The 24,629-nt window shown below is 46.9% G+C and overlaps 1 protein-coding gene across 1 annotated transcript in view; it reads left to right on the plus strand.

Annotated features, from left to right (window-relative positions):
- TNKS (tankyrase) overlaps positions 1 to 24,629 on the plus strand; it is a 700,580-nt gene that overhangs the window by 637,348 nt on the left and 38,603 nt on the right. The window contains exon 24 of the mRNA XM_086961923.1: positions 13,871 to 13,945. Within this exon, the coding sequence (XP_086818049.1) occupies positions 13,871 to 13,945 (75 nt within the window). The remainder of the gene's footprint in view (positions 1 to 13,870; positions 13,946 to 24,629) is intronic.

Here is a 24,629-nt window from a genome sequence, read left to right on the forward strand (position 1 = left end):
AAAAGGGCCCTTTTCAAGCCATGTTCCACCTGTGGCAAGAAAAGGCTTTTTGTAGAGGATAAGCACAAAGACTGCATCTATTGCCTCTATCCTGACCATAAGGCTGCGGACTGTAAGATCTGTCGCACTTTTCGACCAAGACCCTCCGGGACCGTGAGGGTAGACTTTTGACATGGCTCCAGAAGCTGAAATCTAGGAAGGATACGGTCTCTAGTGACAGTGAGGATGCAGCGTTGATATCTTCCTCAAGAAGGTCAGTGAAGAGGGGTAGGGGTTCCCCTTCTCCTTCTGTGGAGCGATCTACTAAGGCCTCAAAAAAGACCCCCCGTGAGTCTGAGAGCCAGGGTCCCAGCAAATCTCTTCACCGAGGTAAAAAGGAGAGGGTAGGACCAGCTACGCCTTCCATGGGTGAGAAGACTACCTCAGCCTTCAAGAAACCTTCTTCCCAGTCTTCTGAGAGGAGTTATAAGTCCTCGAAGACGTCGACGGCGGAGGTTCCGTCGACTAAGAAATCTAAGTCGAAATTGGTATCATCGACGAGCCCGTCGTCGGGGGATTCGGCGACGAAGGAACAGTCGTCTAAGACAGAAGCGTCGACGAGAGGTTTGCCGACGGCAGTGTCGACGAAGGCGTCGACGACAACGGCGGTGACGACAAAGGCGGCGACGACGAAGGCGGCGTAGGTGGCGACGAAGGCGTCGACGGTATTGTCCTCTGAAAAGAGAATTACGATTTCTGTAACAAGAATTACGCCGGAGATGACTTCTGCGAGGAGAGTGACCCCTCTGCTACCAACCTTGCTCTTTCAGGAAGGGGAGTCAGAGGAGGATGATCAGGACTCGTACAGCTATGCCAATAGTCCCTCTCAACTTCTAGTCAAATGCCAGGACACAGACTCTGAAGGAGAATACGACCAGGAGGATGATGATCATCAGCAGATGACCCAGTCGCAACACCATTCTGGGCAGGATATGGTTACAGTGCCATCTTCTTTTCTTCAGGATCTGCATGAGATGCTGCAGGACTACAAATCTAAGGCGAATAGGCCAAATCTGTTCCCGGTGGCGCCTGCTGCGCCTGCAGTGATTTCTGCCTCAACGGTGATGCCAGGTTTACCTGCTCAGGTTTCTCCTCAGCCTCAAACATCCTTTCCACAGGATTCCTCCGGGCTGGCAGATGCCCATGATGATTCCTCGGATGAGGATCAACAGTCAGATCATGACTCTGTTCATACTACTGAATATGATGAATATATCATTCCGGATCCCTCATCACCAGTTCAGGATCCAGTTGATTCCCCGCCAGCGGACATTGGAGGTTTCCATCAGCTGATGGAAAGAGCAGCTGGCAGGTTCAATTTGGCCATGCCTGCTGTGGCTACGGATTTTTACTATATGATATTAAGGAAGACAACTAGGTCAATTCCTATTGTAGATCATCTGTGGAAGGAGGGCCTAAAGGCTATGAAGAACCCTGCGACGGTGGTCCCTGTGCTACCGCTTCTGGATAAGAAATACAGGGCACCCGACGATTGACCGGCGGCCTTGACGGGTCATCCAAGACCAGACTCCGTTATCTCACATACAGTGCAGAGGAAATCCCGTAACCCCTCTGCCCCCTTAACAACTCCTCCGGACAAGGAAGGGCGGAGATTGGATAATGCGGGAAAAAAATTCTCATAGATGGCGAGTCTTCTAGTGCGAGCTGCAAATGCCCTGGCGATCTTGGATAGATACGACCGCCAGCTTTGGTGTGATGTCGCCCCGTTCCTAGACCAGCTACCTCCGGAGTCAACATCAGAGGCAAAAAAGATCTTACAGGAGGGAGAAGCGACGTCAATGGAGATCATAGACTGTGCAATGGACATTGCAACAACAGCGTTTCGTTCCATCGCGGGGGATTGGCAGTTCTCCGTCGCCAAGGATGGCTGAAGGTTACTTGGTTCCGGCCTGAGATCCAAAACAAGGTCCTGGATCGGCCCTTTGATGGTGAAGCATTATTCGGAAAACTGATTGATGACACTCTTCAGGAAATAAAAAAGGACACGGAGACTGCCAGGTCCTTGGGGACCCTTCAGTACCGCAATTCTCCTTTTAAGGGATCCAGAGGCAGAGGTAATAATTACAGGGGATCCTATCAACAGCAGCGCTATTCCTCCACGGGCTCAGGTTCCCAGGAATACCGTCAACCTTATCAGCAGAGACAGGGCTAGTCTTCAAGCTACTCCAGGCCTTACAATCAGGGGAAGCAGGCTGGACGAGTACGAGATTCGTCCAAGCGCCAATAGCGGCCTCCTGGCTCTTCCTACTGGACCCTCCTCCAAGAGATCATCAGTTGGAGGCAGAGTAACCAAATACCTTCAAAACTGGTCCAGGATAACATCGGACCGTTGGGTGCTCAACATCATTCGGAAAGGACATACCTTGGAATTTACGCAAGTCCCGCCACCCAAGCACCCAACAAACCATTCCATCGAAACACCAGCGTCTCCTGCGGCTCGAGGTCCAACAGATGCTCCGGAAGGGAGCGATAGAGCCGGTTCCCTCAAATCAAAAGGGACAAGGATTCTATTCAAGGTTCTTCCTGGTAAGGAAGACGCTAGAGAAATTGCGCCCCATTTTAGACCTCAGGGAGCTCAACACCTATCTCATCTCCCTGTCCTTCCAGATGGTCTCTCTCCAGGACATCTTGAAGCTTATCAGCCCGGGGGATTTCATGGCCACGCTCAATCTCGAGGATGTGTACTTCCATGTCCCGATTCACCCAGCACACAGAAGGTTTCTACGATTCACAGTAGCCAAGAGCCATTTTCAGTTCTGGGTTTTACCCTTTGGACTCCGCTCAGCCCGGAGGATTTTTACAAAGGTGCTGACGCCAGTAGCAGTATTTCTGCGAAAGAACCATTTCCAAGTCTTCCCCTACCTGGACGACTAGTTGCTGAAAGCTCCGTCCAGGGAGGCAGCACTGGACGCTGTTCAGGCTTTTACAAATTTGTTTCAGAATCTGGGACTCACTCTAAACAATGAAAAGGCATCCCTGGTCCTGTCCAGAAAGGCTTGTTTCCTGGGAGCCATCCTGGATTCAAAGCTCTCAAGAGCCTCCCCTACTCCGGAAAGGAGGGAGAAATTACAGACCTTGGCTCGGGACTTAATAGAAATAAGGTGTCTTTCAGTACGTCGCTACAAATCTCTGCTGGGGGTGATTTAATCATGTATACCCCTAATTCCTCATATAGACTAAGAATGCGTCCTCTGCAGGAGCAACTAGACAACCAGTGGAAGCAGGTCCACGGTTCATTCGAGGACAAGGTGACCATCACTCCAATGATGAAGGAAGCGGCCTTATGGTGGACAGATCAAAACCACTTGTCCCAAGGTCTATCCTTCGTAAGCGAATCGTCTCCACAAGTTGTAACAACGGACGCGCCATTGGAGGGTTGGGGAGCAGTGATGCAAGACCTGCATGTCAGCGGTCACCCCAGGAGAAACAACTCCACATCAACCTTTTGGAGTTAAGGGCGATAAGACTGCCTCTGCAAGCTTTTCTTCCTCGCCTGGATGGTTCGCAAGTGCTTATCAGGACGGACAACACCACGGCCATGCACTATGTGAACAAGGAAGGAGGAACCAGATCTCGCCCATTATCGCAAGAAGCTCAACAGATCTGGGAATGGGCGATCCTTCAGGGAATATCTCTAAAGGCAGAACACTTGCCAGGTGTTCTAAACGAGAACGCCGACAGACTGAGCAGGTCATCCTCAGTCAGCCACGAATGGGAATTGAATCAGCGAGTTCTGCAGCCAGTGGGGCAGACTGGAGGTGGATCTCTTTGCCACACCGACCAACAAGAAATGCCGGTCTTAAGCAAGCAGGTTTCACCATCGAGGTTCTCTGGGGAATGTGATTTCGATAGCATTTGTCTACGCCTTTCCCCCCATACCTCTGATTCCGCGGCTCATCAGGAAGATCAAAGTGAAGCCGTGCAGGTTAATCCTGATAGCCCCTGTGTGGCCGAGAGAGTTCTGGTACACAGAACTCCATCTGTTGTCGCTAGCTCCTCCTCTTCCTTTGAAGGTTCTACCAGATCTCCTCACAATGTCCGTAGGACAAGTTTGGCACCCAGATCCACAGTCATTACACCTGACAGCATGGCTCCTGAGCAGCGAGAGTTTAGGAATCTCCCCATATCAAGAGATATTAAGGAGGTCCTTTCCCAGGCAAGGGCTCCTTCAACGAACAGGACTTACTGTCTTAAGTGGAAAAGATTTTGTTGCTGGTGTAGGAGAGAAAAGATTGATCCTTTTGCTTCCAAGCCTCATCAGCTCCTACCTTATCTGCTGTCCTTGGCTAAGTCGGGACTAGCCCATTCATCGATTAAAGTCCATTTGGCGGCGATTTCGAGGTACAGAAGGTCTGGGTCTGTGCCTTCCTTGTGGTCCTCCAGGTTTGTCAAGCAGTTTCTTAAGGGCTTGTTCAGAGTCTATCCACCAGTGAGACCGCCTCCTACTTGGCATTTGAATCTAGTCCTTTCTCAGCTCATGAAAGGCCCATTTGAACCAATCCATCTTTCTGACATGAAGTAGCTTTCATGGAAATTGGCTCTCCTCCTCGCTCTCACGTCGGCTAGGCGTGTTGGAGAATTGCAGGCCTTGACTATCCAAGATCCTTTCCTCCAATTCAAAAGAAACACTGTAATCATGAGAACTAACCCTAGGTTTATGCCTAAAGTTCCCTCGGACTTCCACTTGAATGAGCCGGTCATTCTGAAGGCGTTCTTTCCTCAATCAGCTACACCAGCAGAAAGAACATTGCATTTGTTAGATGTACAACGATGCTTGAAATTCTATTTGGAACGTACTAAGGGATTTCGAAAATCCTCAGTTATTTGTTGCCTTTGGGGGTCCAAGCAAGGGCCTTCCGCTATCCAAGCAGGGTATTTCAAGATGGATCACAAGTGCCATTCTGCATTGCCACACTGCAGCAGGAAAACCTCTGACTGGTAGGATTCGAGCACATTCCACAAGATCTGTGGCATCTTCAACAGCCCTCTTTGCGGGGTGCAGATTAAAGACATTTGCAGAGCTGCTACTTGGAGCAGCGTTCACACCTTTACCAAGCATTACTGCTTGGAATCCTTACAACAAGATGATACAGCAGTAGGACAAGCAGTCCTGAGGAACCTCTTCCAATAATTGGTGAGCTTTCCTTTCTATCCCACCTTCCGTATTACACATTTTGTATCTTTGTCATGTTGGCTATTGCAATAATTTTATGACACAAAATGTGGTTTTGTTGCTAACTGCTTGCTACTCTGATACAAAAGCATGGGAATCTATGAAAGTTCCAATACTGGGGTAAGAAAACAAGTTACTTACCTGTAACTTTGGTTCCCCAGTATTGGTAACTTTCATAGATTCCCATGCGCCCACCCACCTCCCAGAGGAAAGCTCAGCCTACAACAGATATGGTGTCTAGTACACAACGGCTACGAAAATCTGAGGCTCTGAGGTTCCTTCAGGAGGGTTCTACGGGGTGAGGCACTACTGATTGGCTGATGCCTAAGTTTGGTCTCTTTTACAAAAAGAGGGTGATATGCTACAAAAGGGAATGAGGCCTAGGCCTTTTTCCTTTCTCTTTTGTACCTACAGCTATGGTATTTTTGTTACTGAGACTCCCATTCAGACGACGGGGAATGATACAAAAGCATGGGAATCTATGAAAGTTACCAATACTGGGGAACCAAAGTTACAGGTAAGTAACTGGTTTTCTTACTTTGGGTGAACGACATCTCCAGCAGAGTAGAGTAGCAACTTGATCTTGCAGAACACCTCGCTGGAGGTTCATGACCAGAGTTGAGTCTTCTGTGCAGAGAAACACAATGCATTCTTCACTTAACAAGCATCCTTTTAATTTCTGATCAGCATCTGGCTGATGTGACCCAGAACATCCCAAGGGGCTCACTTGTGTTTTTAGATGCCCCTAAATGCTAGTTATTTGTCCAGCCCTTCATTTTAAAGATTGAATTCTCAAAATTTGAGGAGATGACTTGGAATGTGCATCTGCCTGTCCTTCTAGTTTTCACAGCTCAGTAGATCATTGAAATGCCTCAAGATATTACCTCCATATTGTGCAAGCTTGGTTAGTCTACTTTCTGCTGTCACTCCACTAAAGAGGCGACGTCCTCTTCATTTAGCAATGTCAATTATGGGTTCATAAACTTTGAATTTATAGACAATATATTTTAAGGCTCCTCTTTACCAGTAATGAGGAGCACACCATCACTAGTCATGTCTTCACATCTGCTCTACAGGTACCTGTAGCTGATGGCGCTTCCATGAGCCAGATGCTGTTGGTTAAAGTAGACTCCCTTAATATATCCCTCAGTTGATACCCCTTCCAGTCAGAATTCTACAAGTTATTCAAGTAGATATTCTTTTTGCTTCCGATTATGGTAAACGGGCACAGACAGCAAAAAAGTTTTACTTTAGAATGTTGTTTTGAACTCTGTCACAGACCAAAAGAAGTCCAGTTTCCTCGAAGGTTGTGGGGGGCATTTTTTTTATTTTGTATTTTGTTTTGGAACGGCTGGGTGGTCCAGAACAGAAAAAAAAGTATGTCACACCAGCCGCCTTTAATAGGGTAGATTGTCTGGTGTAGCTAAAACAATGGCCCTATTGGTGTAAGGTTTCTGCTGGCAAAAACCTGACAGTTCATCCCATTGTAAATGGAGTGCTCAGACAATTAGTTTGGCAGGCAGGGTAGTTTGGCACGTTGTCCACCAAACTCCAGTTGAGGCCATTTGACTTGCTGGATTTACCTTATATAGGAGGTGTGTGTGTATGTTATACAGTCAGTTCTACAAAGTTTAAATTGCTATTACAATTGTTGAGAGCAAGTAGAGGCCATGACGCACATGAGGCACAGCCTCGAGTGAGTCCTAGTGCTCCTCTACTGTGTCGCTGTACTTTGGTAATAAGAAATGTGATCTTTGCATATTAGTGTATACAGATTTGGTTTTATGAATTTAATATCCACCTGCTCAGTCGAGGTACTCCAATAATTGCAAGTTGAACCTCCATGCGGTGTACTACATCAAGTATTCCATTAAATGTACAACATTACTCTTCAAGGTGGCTAAGGAATTTCCTAACCTTCGTTACACATAAATGCTCTCCTGATGAACAAATTAAATGAGGTCTGAAAATATCATACTTTTTCTCTAGGTAAGTTCGATGTGCCAATGAACTGTGACCAAACCAATAATATTTGTCAATGGACTGTTTCTATTAAGTTGTGTTAAGAACCATCCAACAAGATAGTGGTGAATGTCGGAAAATAATCCCTTTATTGTATTCCTTATCTGATAGAGACATCAAGCCTTATCTGATAGAATATCCCCAGGCATCAGACTGGATCCGGAAAACGTTGTCCCCAGCAGTACCTCTGCACACCTGGGGGCAGCGTCGCCGGGCTTCATCCTGACGTCATCCACGGAAATGACGTCAATGGAGCCATTTAAGACCCCCTTGGCGTGCTCACGTCCGTTTTCTTCATTTCTGCGTCTCGAAGCAGATCCGGAGCTTAGCGGTTCCTCCGGGATGTTTTGGTATCAGGCCTTCGTGGCGCATTTCACGTCTGGAATTGTGTGCTGATGCCTGCAGGCTTCAAATCATGTGCGTCCTGTTAAGGCAGATGTCGGCAACGGATCCACACGAGATCTGTATGTGGTACCTGGGCGAGCACCATGTCTCCTTTGAGTGCGGCGCCTGTCGGCAGCTGAAGCCGAAGTCCCTGCTGGGATTGTCGGATGAAACTGATGTCTGCCCGGTTGTCTTGATCAGAGTCCTCACAGGGCATTTATTCTTCCCACTCTGAGATCTCTACTCGGGCCAGGTCTCGGATTCATTCCTGTGGACGTCGTTCGCCTGCCTCAAGTAAGCACCGAAAGGTCCTCTAACTCGCACAAGCGTGACATCGGGGCCCGCTGCTCCCGGTCTTCACCAGACGCGAACCCACAGGAGTCAGCCCCCACAGTTTCCTGGTGCTGGGGAGACTCAGACCCAGATGGAAGCTTATTCCAGGGCCCTGTAGGCCTTCTTTGGGTCACCCCCTCTCCCTGGCGCGCCTTCGGGCCCTACAGTGAGGGTAGGAACTCAGGTTGGGGGTTCGCCGGCAGGTTCACCCTCGGCGCTGACAGAGTGCCTTGACCCCGGTCCCGGAGTTGCTGCCACGTCAGGACATAGCCTGGATGGGCATCCCACTCTGACAATGAGCCCTCCTGACGTGCCTTCGCCCAGTCCTGCGGGGCTCCCTATGTCGTCGCTGGATGCGGCTGCAGCACAGAGTTCGACGTTGTTCCTTCCCGCCGGCTCCTGCCTTGGTGGAGGTAGAGTCGACACCGGTCTGGCGGCGAGTGGATGAGTCCTCTACGGAAGTTGTCAGCGCCGATAAGGCGCCATCCCGACGTCGGTCGACGCCGGTTCCATCCCTGGCTGTTCCTCTGTTGGAGGACGTGACCCCAGTGGGTTCACCGCCCACAAAGTTTTTCCATCTTCCACGGAACAGGGGCCCATGGAGCACTGGCCAGCCTATTTTTTTTGGGCCTCTGTAGTTAGGTGGACAGTTTACCCTGCAGCCATCTCCAATGGATGACTTGATGTCTTCCCCTCGGATGGCCACAGAGGCAAGTGTAGACTTTGCGAGGGCGGTTAGTAGGGCTGCACACATCTTACAAATGCAGCCGCCATCTGCCTCCAAGCCTTCAGATCCTTTATTGGATCTTCTCCACCGGGTCACTCTGTTGCCTTTTGGCAGGTCATTGTATGATGTCCTTCTGGGCACTTAGTTTAGACCCTCATCAGGGGATCCTGTGGTGCGTGCTGTTGCGCATTGCCACCGGCCGGCTCCCACATCCAGATGACCCTGCCTGTTTCTCCCTTCCTCCTAGGGCTTAGGGACTTGTAGTCCAGGCTGCGCTTCCTTCCTCTCCTTCACCGTTGTTTTCCCCCACTCGGGAGTCTTGGTGGTTGGAGTCGTGTGGCTGCAATGTTTTTTCATCCACCAGTTCCGGCCTTCGGGCCCTTAACACTACTTACGTATTTGCTCGGGCTACTTCTGCCCTTTGGGACTCAGTCGAACTACTCCTTCCCTCTTTACTAGAGGGCCCTCGTGCTGACCTACTCCAGATTATTCGGTTCGGTCCCGACATGCCGCAGGTTTCCGTTTGGTTGGCCATTGACTCCACTGACTCCGTGGGTTGAGCTATGGCCAGCTCAGTTGCCCTGCGTCGCCATGTGTGGCTTCATGATAGCAGTTTCCGCGAAAATGTTCGAGAGCGACTCAGGGATCTGCCCTTTGATGGAGCCCATTTGTTTGTTGAGCATGCCGACTCTGCGGTCTAGCGTCTCTTCTCAGGATTCCATTGACTGCTTGTATTTTAGTCCCCTATGGTGGATCTGTATTTTCGTGTGACGGTGTTTTTCAGTTTACGTCTCTGGGTTCGAGAGGTATTTCCCAGAAAGATTGTATGGCTCTTCAGACAGGGGGGTTTCCCCTTACTTTGGTGCAGCTGGGCCAGCTGTTTGTTTTTTTTCCTCTGCCTATGAGCTTGTCTCAGGAGGTGTACCTTGCAGTTATTGGGATGTGACGTACCCTATGTGGGGTATATGTTTGCTATTGTGTAGCTGCTGTTCCTTGCCAGGATGTTTTCGGAGACTCCCATGGAGCTCTCTTTGCTATTATCTGCCCCCCTGGGGTTTATTCCTGTGGGTTATGCTGTGAGTATCTTCCCCTTTTACAAGCTTTCTGCTGTTGCACTCACGTGGCCCTCTCCTGGAGTTTCTGTATTGCTGCCTACGGTTGTTCCGTGGCACTCTCCGGCGTCTGTGGACGCAGTTGGCTCCAGTGTATTATTGGGGCTCGGCCATTTCCGACTCGCCCCAGAGTGGATTTCACGTCCTCCTGCCTTGCTTGGCTACATTTTCTGCCCTAAGTGCTGTTGGCTGTCTTGGGCGTGGGTACACGCGCCCTGTGGATGCTCAGTTCCGCTACGGATCGGTTCATCTGTCACTACTTGTGATCCGTACTGTGTTGTGTGTTATCATGGTGGACCCGTTGGGTTCCTTGAGCCATTGTCTTGCATGTGCTTTCTTGCAGTGGTCTTCTTCCCTGGTGTTGGGAAAGGCTTGGGCACACCCTGTTGGGGGTTTGCCTATAAGTGGTAGGTTTTAACCAGAGCGGGCCTGGTTGGCTACTTGGTGCCGTGCCGTCTTCATGGTCAACCCACACGTGTTTTTGGGGTTACGCTTCATTGATCTCTGCTTTGTGTAGTTCTCAAGGTACATACTACCTGTTTTCGTGTATTCTTGTCATTCACATCTGTGCACCTCTTGGTGTTTCGACATGATGTCCTCTGCCCTGACATGTCGTTTGTTGTCATTTGCGGTTGTGCCGCCCTGATTTCTGAATCTGTAATCAAGGGCCCTATACTCCATTTCCCTCTTTTCATGGAAATCTGTGGCATTCTGTCATTGTGCATTGATTTTTCTAGTCCTATGACTTTGTTTCGTCCCCATCTGGCCGACAGTGGACTCGTGTTGTCCTCTGATGGATTGTGGTACCTTGCTTCTCTTGCTCCGCCCTGACCTTCAGGTTCTGGTTTCAGCTATGCTGGCAATACTGAGCCTTGTGGGTCTGGTATATGCTGGCAATACTGAGCCTTGTGGGTATTGTTTCAGCTGTGCTGGCATTGCGGAAACGCCACCTTGTTTCCGTCAACGTTCTTGACGGTCTGCTTCCTTCATGAACATTGTGGGTTAGGTTGCAGGCCCTCCTCCAATGTGGTATAGCTGTGGTATCTATTTTAAGTTAAGGAATCTGTGGCTAGATGTGTCCATCAGATGAACGAGTTACTTACCTTTGGTAACTATGTATCTGGTAGAGACAGTCTAGCTGTAGAATCCTTAACGCCCGCCCATTCTCCCCGTTCTGCGAGGACCTTTCCAGGTGGGGTTCTACCACCTTGCCTCCTTTTAGGTGGCCATGGTCTTCCTGGGGGTTCTCTAGTTCACCTACCTCCAGGATGAGGGTGTGTCATTCTGCTCGAGGCACGTTAGCTTTCCACTCATTCTCCTTTTGGGTGCCTAGATGATGTGCTTTTCCCTGCTACTCCATCCGGGTTCTTCTGGCATGGAGTTGATCGTGTTTTCTAACCCTCTCTCCGTTCTTGTCTGTCTCCCCATGTCTTGGGGTCTCGTCTCTGCTGCAGGTGCTTGGGTTGAGCTTCTATTGGACTTTGCTCAGTGCATAGGTTCTTGTGGGGGTGTTGTACCTCTTCAATGTGGTTGTTTACTTCTGGTCACTGGCCATGTGTCACAACTTTTTTAGTCCTTTACCCTTTTTTCAGTTGCATCCTTTGTCGTACATGTCAATCCTGTGGTTGCATTCTGTCTTTGATTGTCATGTCACTCATTTCCGCTGCCGTTGCCTCTTTAGGGGGGCACAGTTCTTTGTTTAGTGGAATATTTTATTGGGGTGGTTGCGTGTTCGCTTCCTTCAGCCCCTCCAAGTGTTGAGTACTTTTTCAACATGGGGTGGTTTCTTATCATAGTTCTTTCAAAGGTTTTTGTTTCTATTTTGGAATATTGTTCCTATACTCTCAGAGTTTTGGTAGTGGCATTGCGTTGTGGGGCGGAAAAGTTTCACTGCAGAAAACTGACGTCAGCAGGCGGAAGGGGTCTTACATGGCTCCATTGATATAACTTCCGTGGACGATGTCAGGACGGAGCCAGGCGAAGCCGCCCGCCCCCCTGCCCCTCGGCATGCAGAGGTACTGCTGGGGAAAAAGATTTCCAGGTCCAGTCTGACGCCTGGGGATATTCTAAGTTAAGGAATCTGTGGCTAGAGTGTGTCTCTACCAGATACATTGTTACCGAAGGCAAGTAACTCGTTCTCTAATCTCACTTCTCAAGACAACCGTTGTTACTTGTACTATTTGATGGCTGAGAACTTTTTGTAAGCAGCCCGTGAAATAGTGCCCTGCTGAAGCTTAACGGGAATTGTCACATGAATCTGCTGAAACGTCAGCCTCGTGTTTATCTCATCTCTTTCTAGTTGGAAACTAGTAACCAGTCCTGACTAACCGCATTGTATGTGATCACCTACTTGAACAAAAGGAGTGTAGTAGATTATTCCACTTTGTCGACAGACTGTAGTTGCTCAGTGTATTATAATACATGGGATTCTGCAATCCCTGTTTAAAAAAGTCTTTAATTTTCTTTATACTAGGCGACTTATGATTCATCTATTTGCCTGTTCTAAAGAAATGATGTAGCCGCTCAACTGTAATAACTTACTACATTTGAGTTTTGATGTCGCAATTCCTGCTGCAAGAGCCAGCAGCCAAGGGTAAAGGCAGGTCAGGTCTTACAGCATTAGGAAAGCTACTGTTTTGAAGAGCAAAAGCAAAACCTTGTTTTTGGGTCTTCTACTCTGTTTTTCTAGCTATATAGTAGCAAGTAGAAAGGAGATTTATGGTAATGTGTTTATTTTTTGCACTCCTTGCTACGTAATTAGAGAAAAGTTAGAATGTTTCTTCACATTTCGAGCTGCTGCACCTTTTTTTAAACTGATTTGTATTAACCCCATCACTGCGGCGGCAACTCCGCCGCAGTGCTTGGGGGTGGGGGGCCGCACGGCTCACCTGCGCTTGTGATGGAACCGCTCCGTCACGCGCCTCGGGTGAGCTGTGCTAGTGACGGAACGGTTCCGTCACGAACGCGCCCGCTCAATAGAATGCGCCGCGCAGGCGCGAAATCAGCCGTTCCATCACTAGCACAGCTCACCCGAGGTGCGCGACTGAACGTTTCCGTCATAAGCGCCGAACGGGTTAAACCGATTCTAATATCTTTTTACAACTAAAAATATAACCGCTTTATTGAGGTCTTTCATTTTGCACTAACGTTATCAAACATGATCTCTTTCATATGAAAGTGCTGTGTTTCTAGCATTTCACTGTATATTATGAGGAAGAAAGTACCCACTTCCGTACATGGTCAGGATATTGCAAATTTCCTTGTAGATACATAACTTTGTAAATGAACTCTGTCTTCAGCTTTGTTCCTCTATATGCTCATGGAACGCCTCAGTGGCTTGCATTATCTTTATAATGGCTGGGGATACTTTATCCAATATATTTGTGTTACGAACCAGATAGAATGGCAGGACCTAGAAAAATTTACTCCTTGCAGTTCCTCTTGTCTGGTATTATGGCAGTGTGATCTTTGAAACATATTTCAAGCAGTTCTCCCACAAGCGCATGTTGGCTCTTATGTTTTACAAATCATTTCTGGCAAGAATTTCTTTTGCCTGGGTTTGTATGTTAGTGGAATTTTCCAAATTTGGATAACCTGTGACAGAACTGTCTTTGAGTAGGTTTGTGTCTTCAGTTTTCCAATGAACAAATCCTTAATTGTAACAAATGTGGTTATTTGAGAATGTATTTTTTAAAGTAACAATGAGAAATTGTTTTTGATGTATTTTATTTTTCACTTCTGCTTTATTGCGGATTATTGAAAAAGTAGCATGAATAGTGTAATACTTTTTTGCATGCTATCACAACATACTATGTTTAAGTTCAGGAAGTGCTATATTTGTGCTCCACAAACGTTTTTCCAAACTAATTTCAGTTTTTGTACTCGGGATAAACATAAGCACCATTTGTACCTTGGTATTGCAGTTTTTTAGTTTTGCCTTTGCCTCCCTCATAGAAAACCTTCAATTGGATAATTTTGTTATCTTTCACACTTGGCCTAAAAATACCATATGCTTACTTAGTAACACAATTTTTGTTATTGTTTTTTTTCCCTTTGCAGATGCAGAACTCGATCCGAGAACATAGAGATGGCGGTAATGCAGGTGGGGTCTTCAACAGATATAATGTCTTAAGGGTAAGCCTTAACATTCTGTTAGCCAAAACATAATAATCATAGTCAAGATACGTTTCAAGGAAGTTGTACCATCTTTAAGTAAAAGTATGATAGTTAAGCTTTCCTGTTTCTATTTTTGGTAAATTCTGGTGGGGCTTTTCAGTATTTTCCAGTGATATCAGTACCTTAAAAAAACGGATTATCATTGGTTATACACTTTTGCGTCCTTACAAAAACTGTGTTTTCCCAGTGTTTATGGAACATTTTGCTTTTGTTATTGCTTGCTTTCTGCACTGATAGTGCATGGTATATAGACAGTGTACCTACAGTGTATATTAGGTCAAAATACATTTTTACAAATCAAATTTATTGTAGTACACCATACAGTACTTCTTTAATAAGTCTTTGGTCTTTCCTTCTCATGTAAACTTTTATCTGTGAAAAGGCCCTCTCAACATTGGCACTTGAGACAGGTAACACCCAAACAGTCCGTACACAATTTGCTAACTTTGGTGACTGACAACTTTCCATATTGGTGCCCCTGATGATTGTGTTTCTCTGGGACCGTTCCTGCAATATGCGTTGAACTGGGTACATATGCCCTCAAAATTATTGAAGCGGTCAAAAATGAAGCCTGGTTCATACTCTTGAGTGTTTAAAACCTGCTTTATCCGCTCCAGAACCAATTCACAGTTGATTGCTGTTATGAGGATAAGTGCCTGAAGCTTGGAGGGCTTTCAAGATCAAATACTTGTAGGGCTAATCATCCTGATCCCAAGACTTACATTGCAGTGCAGAACCCACACTAGTTAGTGAAGAGATGGTTCTCAGTAGAGCAAGTTAGACATTTGACTATAGTAAATCAATACACAGTTGCCATAGGTTTAGAAGCTCCAACTTTTTGATGCATCCGCTCCACCCCTGTGCCACTCATTTAACTCGAATTTCCATGTTGAACCACTTGAAAAGTCCTTTCTGAGAAGGAATTTGAGGCCTCACGTCCATTTCCAAGTCCATGGTATAAGTAGTTTTGACAGGAGCAATCTAAGATATGACATGCATGTATTTAAACCTGGATAATTAGTTACTATCAATGAAGAAAGAGTGCCAGGAGTAGAATGGACCCCATCCATCCAATTCCCATCACTGCATATTCTGTTTTTGGAAGGCTTAAAATACCTGTTGGGTAGGATGTGGTTCTGGGTGATTATCCAAAAGGGTGAAATGGGCTGTCTTTCAATGTCTGGGTCTGGTGGACTAATGTGCCCACTGTAGGGGCCTGTGTTTGAACTCATGATCACAGGTTCAAATCCCAGCAGGGTCACTCAGCCTTTTCTCCTTCTGGGGTCGAAAAAATGAGTACCATTGAGTTGGGCAACAATAAAAATCTGTTATTCAACGCCTCGATACCCTTGGTTGATCCATGTACTTTACAAATATACATTGTCTTTCTGGCCAAAAGTAGGCTTTTAAAGTGCATTTTCTTAAAGGATTTCGATGCTGCAAATTTATACAGGGAGGCAAAACTACCATGCTTTATGGCCTTGGCTAAGAAGTCATCTGTGTGACAACTGGTCCAGCCTGGAAACTAAAATGCTTAATTATCCGACCCAAGTTTGCAGATGTACATTTAGTGGTCCTACAATGCTTCATCAAGATAATCTAGAAATGTTTGATTCCCAAAAATTGGAAATTAGGCTACACATCTTAGAAATCACCACATTTTTACTGGATACTTGGATAGCCTCACACACAAATATAGGTAGTCCGGATCAACATTTTGATTACATTTAAGAGTCAAATGATGACTGGCATGACTAACAGCAGACTGGTTCATTTTCAAAGTTATTTGATTATTTTATTGTGATGCTGTTTATATTACCTTCAGCTACAGCATAAATGTGACTGTGATTAACTCCAAACACCTAATCTCAATAGAGGGAAATCACAATCTAGGTTCAAAGCAATGATTTCAGACTTAGTTTGACTCACAGCAATATCCAGAAACTTCCCCAAATGTATCAATTAAGAGCTGTGCACATGAGTACTAACTCTTTGAATGGTGTCTGGGACGTAAATAATGAGGGTATCAGCACGTACTCCAATTTTACCTTCATGTTAATTGCAACAGAATGAGACCATTGCAGTATTTTGAGCTGTGGGCAAGGAATACACTGTAGTCGTCAATAAATGTAAGTGACAATGGTCAGTCTCCACTAATGGCTCACTAGTACCTTCCCATTATCCAAAATACTGGCATGGATAGATTTGCATATAACCAGTAGCACAAATATTAATTTGCTGCCATTGCCTGCTTTGCTAGCATTGGCTATAGAAATTACCAGTTTTCACAGTCGGCAGCTATGGTGGTCTCTAAGGTTTAGGCTGCCAGAGGTGATAAGGTCTTTGTGCCAAATCAGTAGAGATGATCACAGTATGCAGCAGATTGTTAATCGGTTGATATGAAACTTCACTGATTGATTACATATTGAGGACCTGATGAACAGATCGTCTGTTCACTAGAATACTGACAGAAATCTTAGGAGTTGTAGTTTACCAAGAAAATTAGGTTGTAACTTTCACATTTTTGTTGATCTTTTCCTGGTCTCAAGGTAGTCATTACAATTACCTGAGCAAGGAGGTCAGAGCCCTTTTATATCCGAATATCCCATTTACAAGAACAGTGGCATGGTGGATTCTGACACTACATGATAAAGCTCCCCTGGTATGCCATCCGGTTTCACCGATCTACCTATTTTCAAGCTCTGACTATCTTCCCTGACTTAATTTGCCTCCAGAGGTGACTTGAAGCCCAGCTGTTCATCATTTGACGCTTTGGATAAAGATAGAGTTTCAAGGCAGTCTTCAAAGACTCTGTCAGTAGTCAACCAGTCCTCTCGATGCACAGCTGTGAAGTACTGGTAAAAAGTAACCGTCAATCATCTTGTGTGTTTTGCTGTTCACCCTATGTGGGAAGGGTATGCCCAGACGTGGGTCCCGTGCTCACTAAGCCACTGGAGTACAGCTATTCTGGCTGAAGACGGCTGATAGCCAGAAACCGGTCCTAGGATGCTTGATTCTCCAGTATTGGGGTGTCTTTCATAGATTCACATGCTTGAATATTCCCCGTCGTCGGAGTGGGAGTCCCACGGTAAATAAAATAGCAATAAATACTAAATATATATATAATATATAACAAATATATAAAGTACATAATAAGGATAAATCCAAAATATGCATAGAAGCATAATAGGGTACCTAACCAAAAAATTCTACATAGGAATGCATGGGAATATAAAAGTTCCAATGCAGCCTATCCTTGTCATTATGTTAGTCCAAACTGCAGCCAATCAGGCGCCAGCAGCCCTCTAGAACCTTCTCCTCAGAGCTCAAGCAGGTAAGTAACAATTGTTCTTCCGGTCCAGGGAAGACATGGCTTGGCAGTTCGGTACTTGATCTTAGCGAGATTAGCTTTGAGTCTTCTTGGCCTCTTAGCCTACTACATTTTTCTGGTCAGCTATGCCTGGTAGCATATGTAGGCTGTGCAATGGAATTTGAAATCCCAGTAGGCCCAGCACCACAGAAATGTTGCGGATTCCATTCAGATTTCAGAAGGAATGGCATGTGATCTGCAATGGTTGCTGCTGGAACACATAAATGCGCACACAGGGGACCCTCTGATCGCAGGAATGGAAGAGACTCCTTTCGAAAACTGCCGCTATTGCCACCACAAATACGCACAAAAGGACCAGCACCCGGTTTGCAACCTCTGCCTGCCGGTCGACCACGAAAGCAAGGATTGCAACGCCTGCTCCGGCTTCACCCCGAAGACTCTCAGGATTACAGAGAAGCAGAAGATAGCCAACCACAGCATGCAAGGAAAAGGCCAACCTCTGTCGCTTCGTAACTTTGGCATCTCCATGTAACGGGAAGGACAACATCGCCGAGGGACCAGATGACTTCACGGTCGTAGAGATCGATAAGAAAACTACAGAAGAGGTAGGAGAGACGTCGACCCCTAAAACCCCGACAGACTCTCAAAAGCCTGAGTCAGACTCTCGAAAAAATAGTTTAAGTCCACGAAAGGAGAACTGGCGTCGAAAATTTCGACGGCCGCAGCTGCATTCAGGGACAAACAGCCCCGCGGATTCTTCGAAAAGGACTACCAGACGGCGAAAACACAAGAAAAGCCTAGGCCGTCTAAGCATGCCCCCGAAAAGGAGCGCTCGGCGCTGAAGGAAAAGGACCCGAAGGCTGCTTCGAAGTCTACGTTGAAGAGATCGTCTGAAACACTCAACGCCGAACAGGCCGCCGAGATTTAAAGGAAAAAGAGAAGGCTCGAGGCCGAAATGGATCACATCCTGCAAAGGAAAAGAGAACTCGACTAACGGATGAAGAGGTTCACCGTCCCGTCGAAGCCGGCGACAACGTTCGTCGAAGAGTTCGATGCCGAAAAACCGCCGAAAACTCCCGAGCCCCAAGAACACCAAGAGGAAGAGGGCCTATACTTAGACAAGGAAGGCGATGAAGACTAGCGCACAAGTTTGGACTCTGCATCCTCGGAGGAGCAGGAGCTGGATTGGCAGGACCTCGACGCCGAAAGCCCAGAAGAGGCCGTGGAGACGTATCTTTAGAGGCCTTCGCCGCTAGATGACATTGGGATCTACAACATGGTCATCAGGAATGCGGCAACAACTTATAGAGTGAAACTGGAGAAGGAAAAACCAAAAGCCTGCTTCCTCTTAGAGACCCTGCTCCCCAGTCAAACCAGGAGTCAATTCCTCCCCATGCTACCAAGTGTCCTGGACCAGGGGAGGGAAGCATTCAAGGAACCAGCAAGCTGCAGGTCTGTCACACCTAGAACAGAGAAGAAATACAAACACTCCTCTAAGGACCCTCCCTACATCCAGGGATCTGTCACAGATCACTCCATCATTACAGCAACAGCCAGAAAGAGGGCCAACGTTCCCACAAACTCAGGCCCACCACCAGACAAGGAAAGTAAGAGGATAGACCTCACTGGAGGGAAAATAGAGGAATGCTGCAGTACACTGGTGCATTGCCAACTCTAATGCCCTACTCAACAGACAAACCTACCAGCATTGGGACGAGGTCAGGCAGCTGCTCAAACACCTCCCTGAGCAATACCAACAGAGAGCAACGCACCTGGTGGAGGAAGGCAAGAATATAGCTAACTCACGCCTAAAATCAGCCCTGGATGCAGCAGACACATCCAGCAGGCTCATGACGATCGGGGTCACAGAAAGATGGCATGCCTAGCTGAGGTTTTCAGGCTTCAAGCCGGAAATACAGAATAACATTCTGAACACCCCCTTCAATGGAGAAACCCTGTTCGGAGCACCAGTGGATGAGAAACTCACCCAACTGAAAAAATAAAATAAAACTGCAAGGTCCGTGGGGGCCTTGTGATTCAGACGAATGAAAAGAGGCACCCAGACATGGAGGCCAAACAGAAGAGAGGGAAACCAGCCTGGGACGTCCCATCAGGCATTCCAGCAGAACTACCAGGGTGACAATAAAGCACAGCAGGGCCAGCAGAAGCAAACCCGGCGATTCCAGCCTCGTGGCCAGTCCTTTTGCAGGAGGGCGAATGGACGAGGGCAACAAGATGAGGGGGCCAGCAACCCACCTCAAAGTGACTCTGCAAAACCAAGCGTGCCCACCCCCACGACACCTCTATGGGAGGGGCACAACAAAGTCAAGAAAAAAGGGTTACACAAGCCAAAGATCAACGAACATGTAACACCAGTAGGAGGCAGACTAAAACACTTCTTCCAGGAATGGAATAAAATGACAACAGACAAATTAATACTGAACATCATACCGTTCGGATACTGCATAGAACTGGAAAAGAAACCAACCAGGAAACCAAAAAAGAAAGCGTGCTCAGAAAAAGAACTGGCGCTACTCATAGAGGAAGCACAGGAACTCCTCCATAAGGAGGCCATAGAAACAATACCATTCAAAGAAAGAAACAAAGGAGTGTACTCTAACTACTTCCTCGTACCAAAGGTGGATGAAACATTAAGACCCAATACATAAAAACCAATACATAAAAACACAAAAATTCAAAATGACATCTCTTCAAGAAGTCATCCTTCATATAAGGGACGGAGACTTTATGTCCACCATAGACCTAAAAGACGCCTACCTACACATTCCCATGAACAGGCAGCACAATCATCTACTGAGATTTGCCATCGACAAAGCCCACTACCAGTTCACTGCCCTGGCCTTTGGACTAAAATCCACGGCAAGGGACTTCACCAAGTGTCTCGCAGCCGTGACAGCGCACCTAAGGAGGGAAGGGATTCATGTATACCCCTACCTCGACGACTGGCTAATAAAAGCAAGTTCCTACAAACAATGCAAAGAACATGCACAGCGTGTCACAGAGATGCTAACAGAACTGGGATTCTCAATACACTGGGGCAAATCCTCAATGGAACAAGTGAAGATCTTCCTAGGCGCACAGATCAACACCATACTGAGCAAAGTGTTCCCCAGCGATGAGAGAACACTTGCCCTGCTGAAGGAGACACGTCAGTACTAGAAGGGGCGAGCTCTGACAGTGAGGACAGCGAGCAAGATCATGGGAATGATGGCATCCTGCATACACCTAGTCCCCAATATACGGCTCCTCATGAGACCATTCCAAGAATGGCTGCAACAACATTGGTCACAAGCTACAGGGAGTTGGGAAGATCTAGTGGTTGTAACGCACGCAGTGCAGGAGGAGATGGAGTAGTGGAACAAGGAGAACATAACAAGGGGGAAGCCTCTGACACCACCAAACCCAACAGTGACCATCACCAAAGACTCATCCCAGAAGGGATGGGGATCACACATGAACCAACTCAAGGTGCTGGGCCTGTGGACCCCAACAGATGCGATCAAGCACATCAACTATCTGGAACTGAAGACCGTGTTCCTCGCACTAAAGGCCTTTCGAGAAACAACTGTACGAGCAAAGAGTGCGAATACAAACCGACAACACCACAATGATGTAATACATCAATAGAGAGAAACATAATCAGTCGCACTATCCACCCTAGCACAAAACATATGGAGATGGGCCATCCCACTTAAGATAGATCTCCTAGCTATACACCGATCAGGAAAGGACAACGTGGGGACAGACTGGCTCAGCAGACAGACATCGGCATCCCACGAGTGGGAGCTCAATGCACAAGAAACGCAAAGGCTATTCAAAAAGTGGGGGACACCGACAATAGACCAATTTGCAACACACCAGAATGCATCCAGGCAACCAGGGGAGCAATCCTAGGTGAATGCCCTATGGATAAGCTGGTTGAAAATAATTGCCTACGCTTTTCCCCCGATACCACTGATGCACAGGGTACTCAGCAAATGCAGAACCAGCAACATGCCACTGATCCTGGTAGCACCACAGTGGGCCAGGCAGTCATGGTTCTCACAAATAGTGGAAATGGCGCAGGGACCACCTCACAAGTTCGGGAAAAGGAGCGACTTACCCTCCATGCAAAACGGAGAGGTACTCCAGCCAGAGAGCCTCTGCCTAGCGGCATGGCTCCTGAAGACATAGTTTGCACACCTGAAACTGCCGGAGAATACACTTCAGGTGCTACGAGAGGCAAGGAGACCTACCACACGGAGGTGCTATGTGGCAAAATGGAAAAGATTCACACAATGGTGCATCAAGGTAAAACTACACAAAAAGATGACAAAGGAATCAACTGTGCTAAAATATTTAACACACCTGCTAAAATCAAACCTAAGTTCTACCTCGCTGAGAGTACACCTAGCAGCGATAGTAGCCTACACAAGAGGAGAGACAGGAAAGAGCTGCTTTACATCACAAGTGGTAAAAAGATTCCTGGAAGGGGCTAAAAGGATCGCATAACCAAAGAGGATGCCGCCACCGGCATCGAACCTTAATTTAGTCCTAACAGAGCTTATGAAGGTGCCTTTTGAACCCATCCATAAGGCCTCACTACAAATGCTCACAATGAAGATAGCCTTTCGAGTGGCAATCAATTCGCTATGCAGGCTAAGCGGACTACAACGACTAACGCTACAAGAGCCTTACATCCAAATACACAATGACAGGGTGGTGATGAGAATGGACCCAGACGTTATGCCAAAGGTGGTGTCAAAGTTTCACATGAACCAGACAATACAGATACCAAGGCTTCTTTCAGAAACCATCCACACACGCAGAGAGGGGACTGCACACTCTGGACGCTAGAAGGGCAGTAAAGCATTACATGGAAAGAACTAAAGAACACAGGAAAACAAAGCAGTTCTTTGTGTCCTTCGCAAGCAGTTTTTTGGGTAGACCAGTAACAAAGGGCTCCATCACACGATGGATCGCACAAACAATACAATTCTGCCACAAACTGGCAGGTCAAGAACTAACAGGGGGCACAAGCCCACTCTACCAGGAAAAAAGGAGCAACAATAGCCTTCCTAGCTAACACACCCATTCAAGACGTGCCTGGCGGCAACATGGTCTTCAGTGCACTCGTTCACTAAGCACTACTGCGTGGATATACAAATGAACAAGGAAACACAAGTAGGACAAAAAGTGCTTCAACATATATTCAACAACAAACGCTTATCTTCCACCCAGCCGCCACAAACATAACAAACTGCTACAAAGTCTATGCACAGCATAGTGAATCCAGAAAGATTCACGATGCAAAACGAATAGTTTCTTACCTGTTGGTGAAGTTTTGCAGCTTGAAGATCTTTCTGGATTCACTAGCGAACCCACCCACCTCCGCCAGAAAGATGAGGCAGGAGAAGAAGGTGGAAATACAAGGATAACATAAAAACAGACACCTTGAGACAAAGTGGGAGTTCATTTACTTTAAGGGAAAAGTTGAAAACGTTGCCAAAGTATTCACAAACACAAAAACAAGAAAAAAGAATCCGAAGATGGCGCCCCAAGGTAGGAGCTTCCACAGGAGCGCACCGACGTAACAGGAAGGACACCAAAAGGTGGGACGCAGACGCCCACCTGGGCTACGGAAAAAAAGAGTGAAAAGACAACGATTCCGAACTCAACCACTATACTGCGGAATAATGCACAGCATAGTGAATCCAGAATGATCTTCAAGCTGCAAAACTACACAGACAGGTAAGAAACTATTCGTTCTCACTGACAACAGTGGTACTCCAACCAGCATGGCAGAGTGGGGTTCTGGGTCCTGTGCCAGGAGGTGCTTCACCTTTGGAGTTGGCTCAAGTGTCAGTTAATTTTTCTGATTGTAGACCACCAGGTGGGAGTCCTTGAATGCCTGAGCAGACAAGGTCAGACTGCGACATCTGGCTGATCACGAATGATGACCACATCCCAAGGTGGTGCAGGACATCTTCCAACAGGGAATAAAACCCCTGGCTAGATCTTTTCACCCCAGTTCAACATGCATTGTCCACAATTTTCTGCACTGGAGTTCTGTGGAAAGTTTATTAGGAGACGCACTTCGCCTGGGATTCAACATGGGACTTCTGTACGACTTGCTACCCCGCCACTCTTTGCTCAAGTTCTGAAAAAGATCAAGAACTACCTGGCCCTGATCATTTTAATGGTCCCACATAGGGTCAGGAGAATGTGATTGTGATACTCAGAACCTCTGGCATGAGCATATGCCCTCTGATCAGACCACCACTTCCAGTGGATCTCCTGTCAGAGTAGCAGGACAGAGTCCTTCACCTGAACTTGCACAATCTACACGTGAATGGCAGCAATTTACTGCATTGGATTTGCAGCCTGAAGTGGTGGATGTCATCCTTGCTGTCATACACCCTTCAATGAAGTCCAACTATGGTGGGAGCTCGGACAAATTTGTGGCTTCTTGTGGAATTCGCAAGGTAGACTCCTGACAAGCAAAACTGATGTTTTGCTTGTAATATTTGTTTTGCCTTTCGCCCAGCCAGGCCTTTCCATTGGCACTCTAAAAGGGTATTTATTGGCCCTTTCAGCCTTTTTATGTTTACCAGGCCAGCTGTCTTTGAGTCCTCTGCTGTGATGCAGTGTATTAAAGGTTTGACACACATTTCTCCCAAACTGTTTGCGATGCCATAGTGGGAACCTAACTTGGTCTTGACCCCATACTGGGCAAACTGGTGCTGAGGACTCAGACAACCTTTTTGCCTAAACCTGTGACTCCTTTCCACATTGGGCAATCCATCACTCTTCCAACATTCTTTGACCCTCCTCGCCCCTTGAAGGAGGAGGGGAGGAGTGGCTCTATCGATTGGGCTCCATAAGAGCTTTCAGCTTTTACATCAATCAAACCAGGGCCCATTGGGTGCACAATCTGCTTTAACTGGGGTTCACTAGGACGGAGAAAGGAAATGCTGTGCAAAAGAGGCCTCTATTGAGGAGAATATCCATATGAATTAAAGTCTGCTAAGCACTCTGCCCAAAAAACGGTCCATTTCACAAATGCTAAGGCTACTACCACTACGTGTGGAGTGTCCGTCCTTGATTTCTGGTAGAGTTAAATGGGAAGGACATGTAGCTCACTCTGCGTAACTTTTTGGCCTGAGCCCACTCCAAAGACCCTCCACCTTTGGAAGTCCTTGATATCTGCTAGGGTGGGACGTTGGCATCGTTGCATGCATTCTGTTGTCTTGACAGCAAGGTTAAATGTAGGTCAGTCTGCAGAACATTTTGGTCGGAGTCCACTCCATA

The sequence above is a fragment of the Lissotriton vulgaris genome, chromosome 3_1 (assembly GCF_964263255.1).
Source record: "Lissotriton vulgaris chromosome 3_1, aLisVul1.2, whole genome shotgun sequence".
NCBI classification, from domain to species: Eukaryota; Metazoa; Chordata; class Amphibia; order Caudata; family Salamandridae; genus Lissotriton; species Lissotriton vulgaris.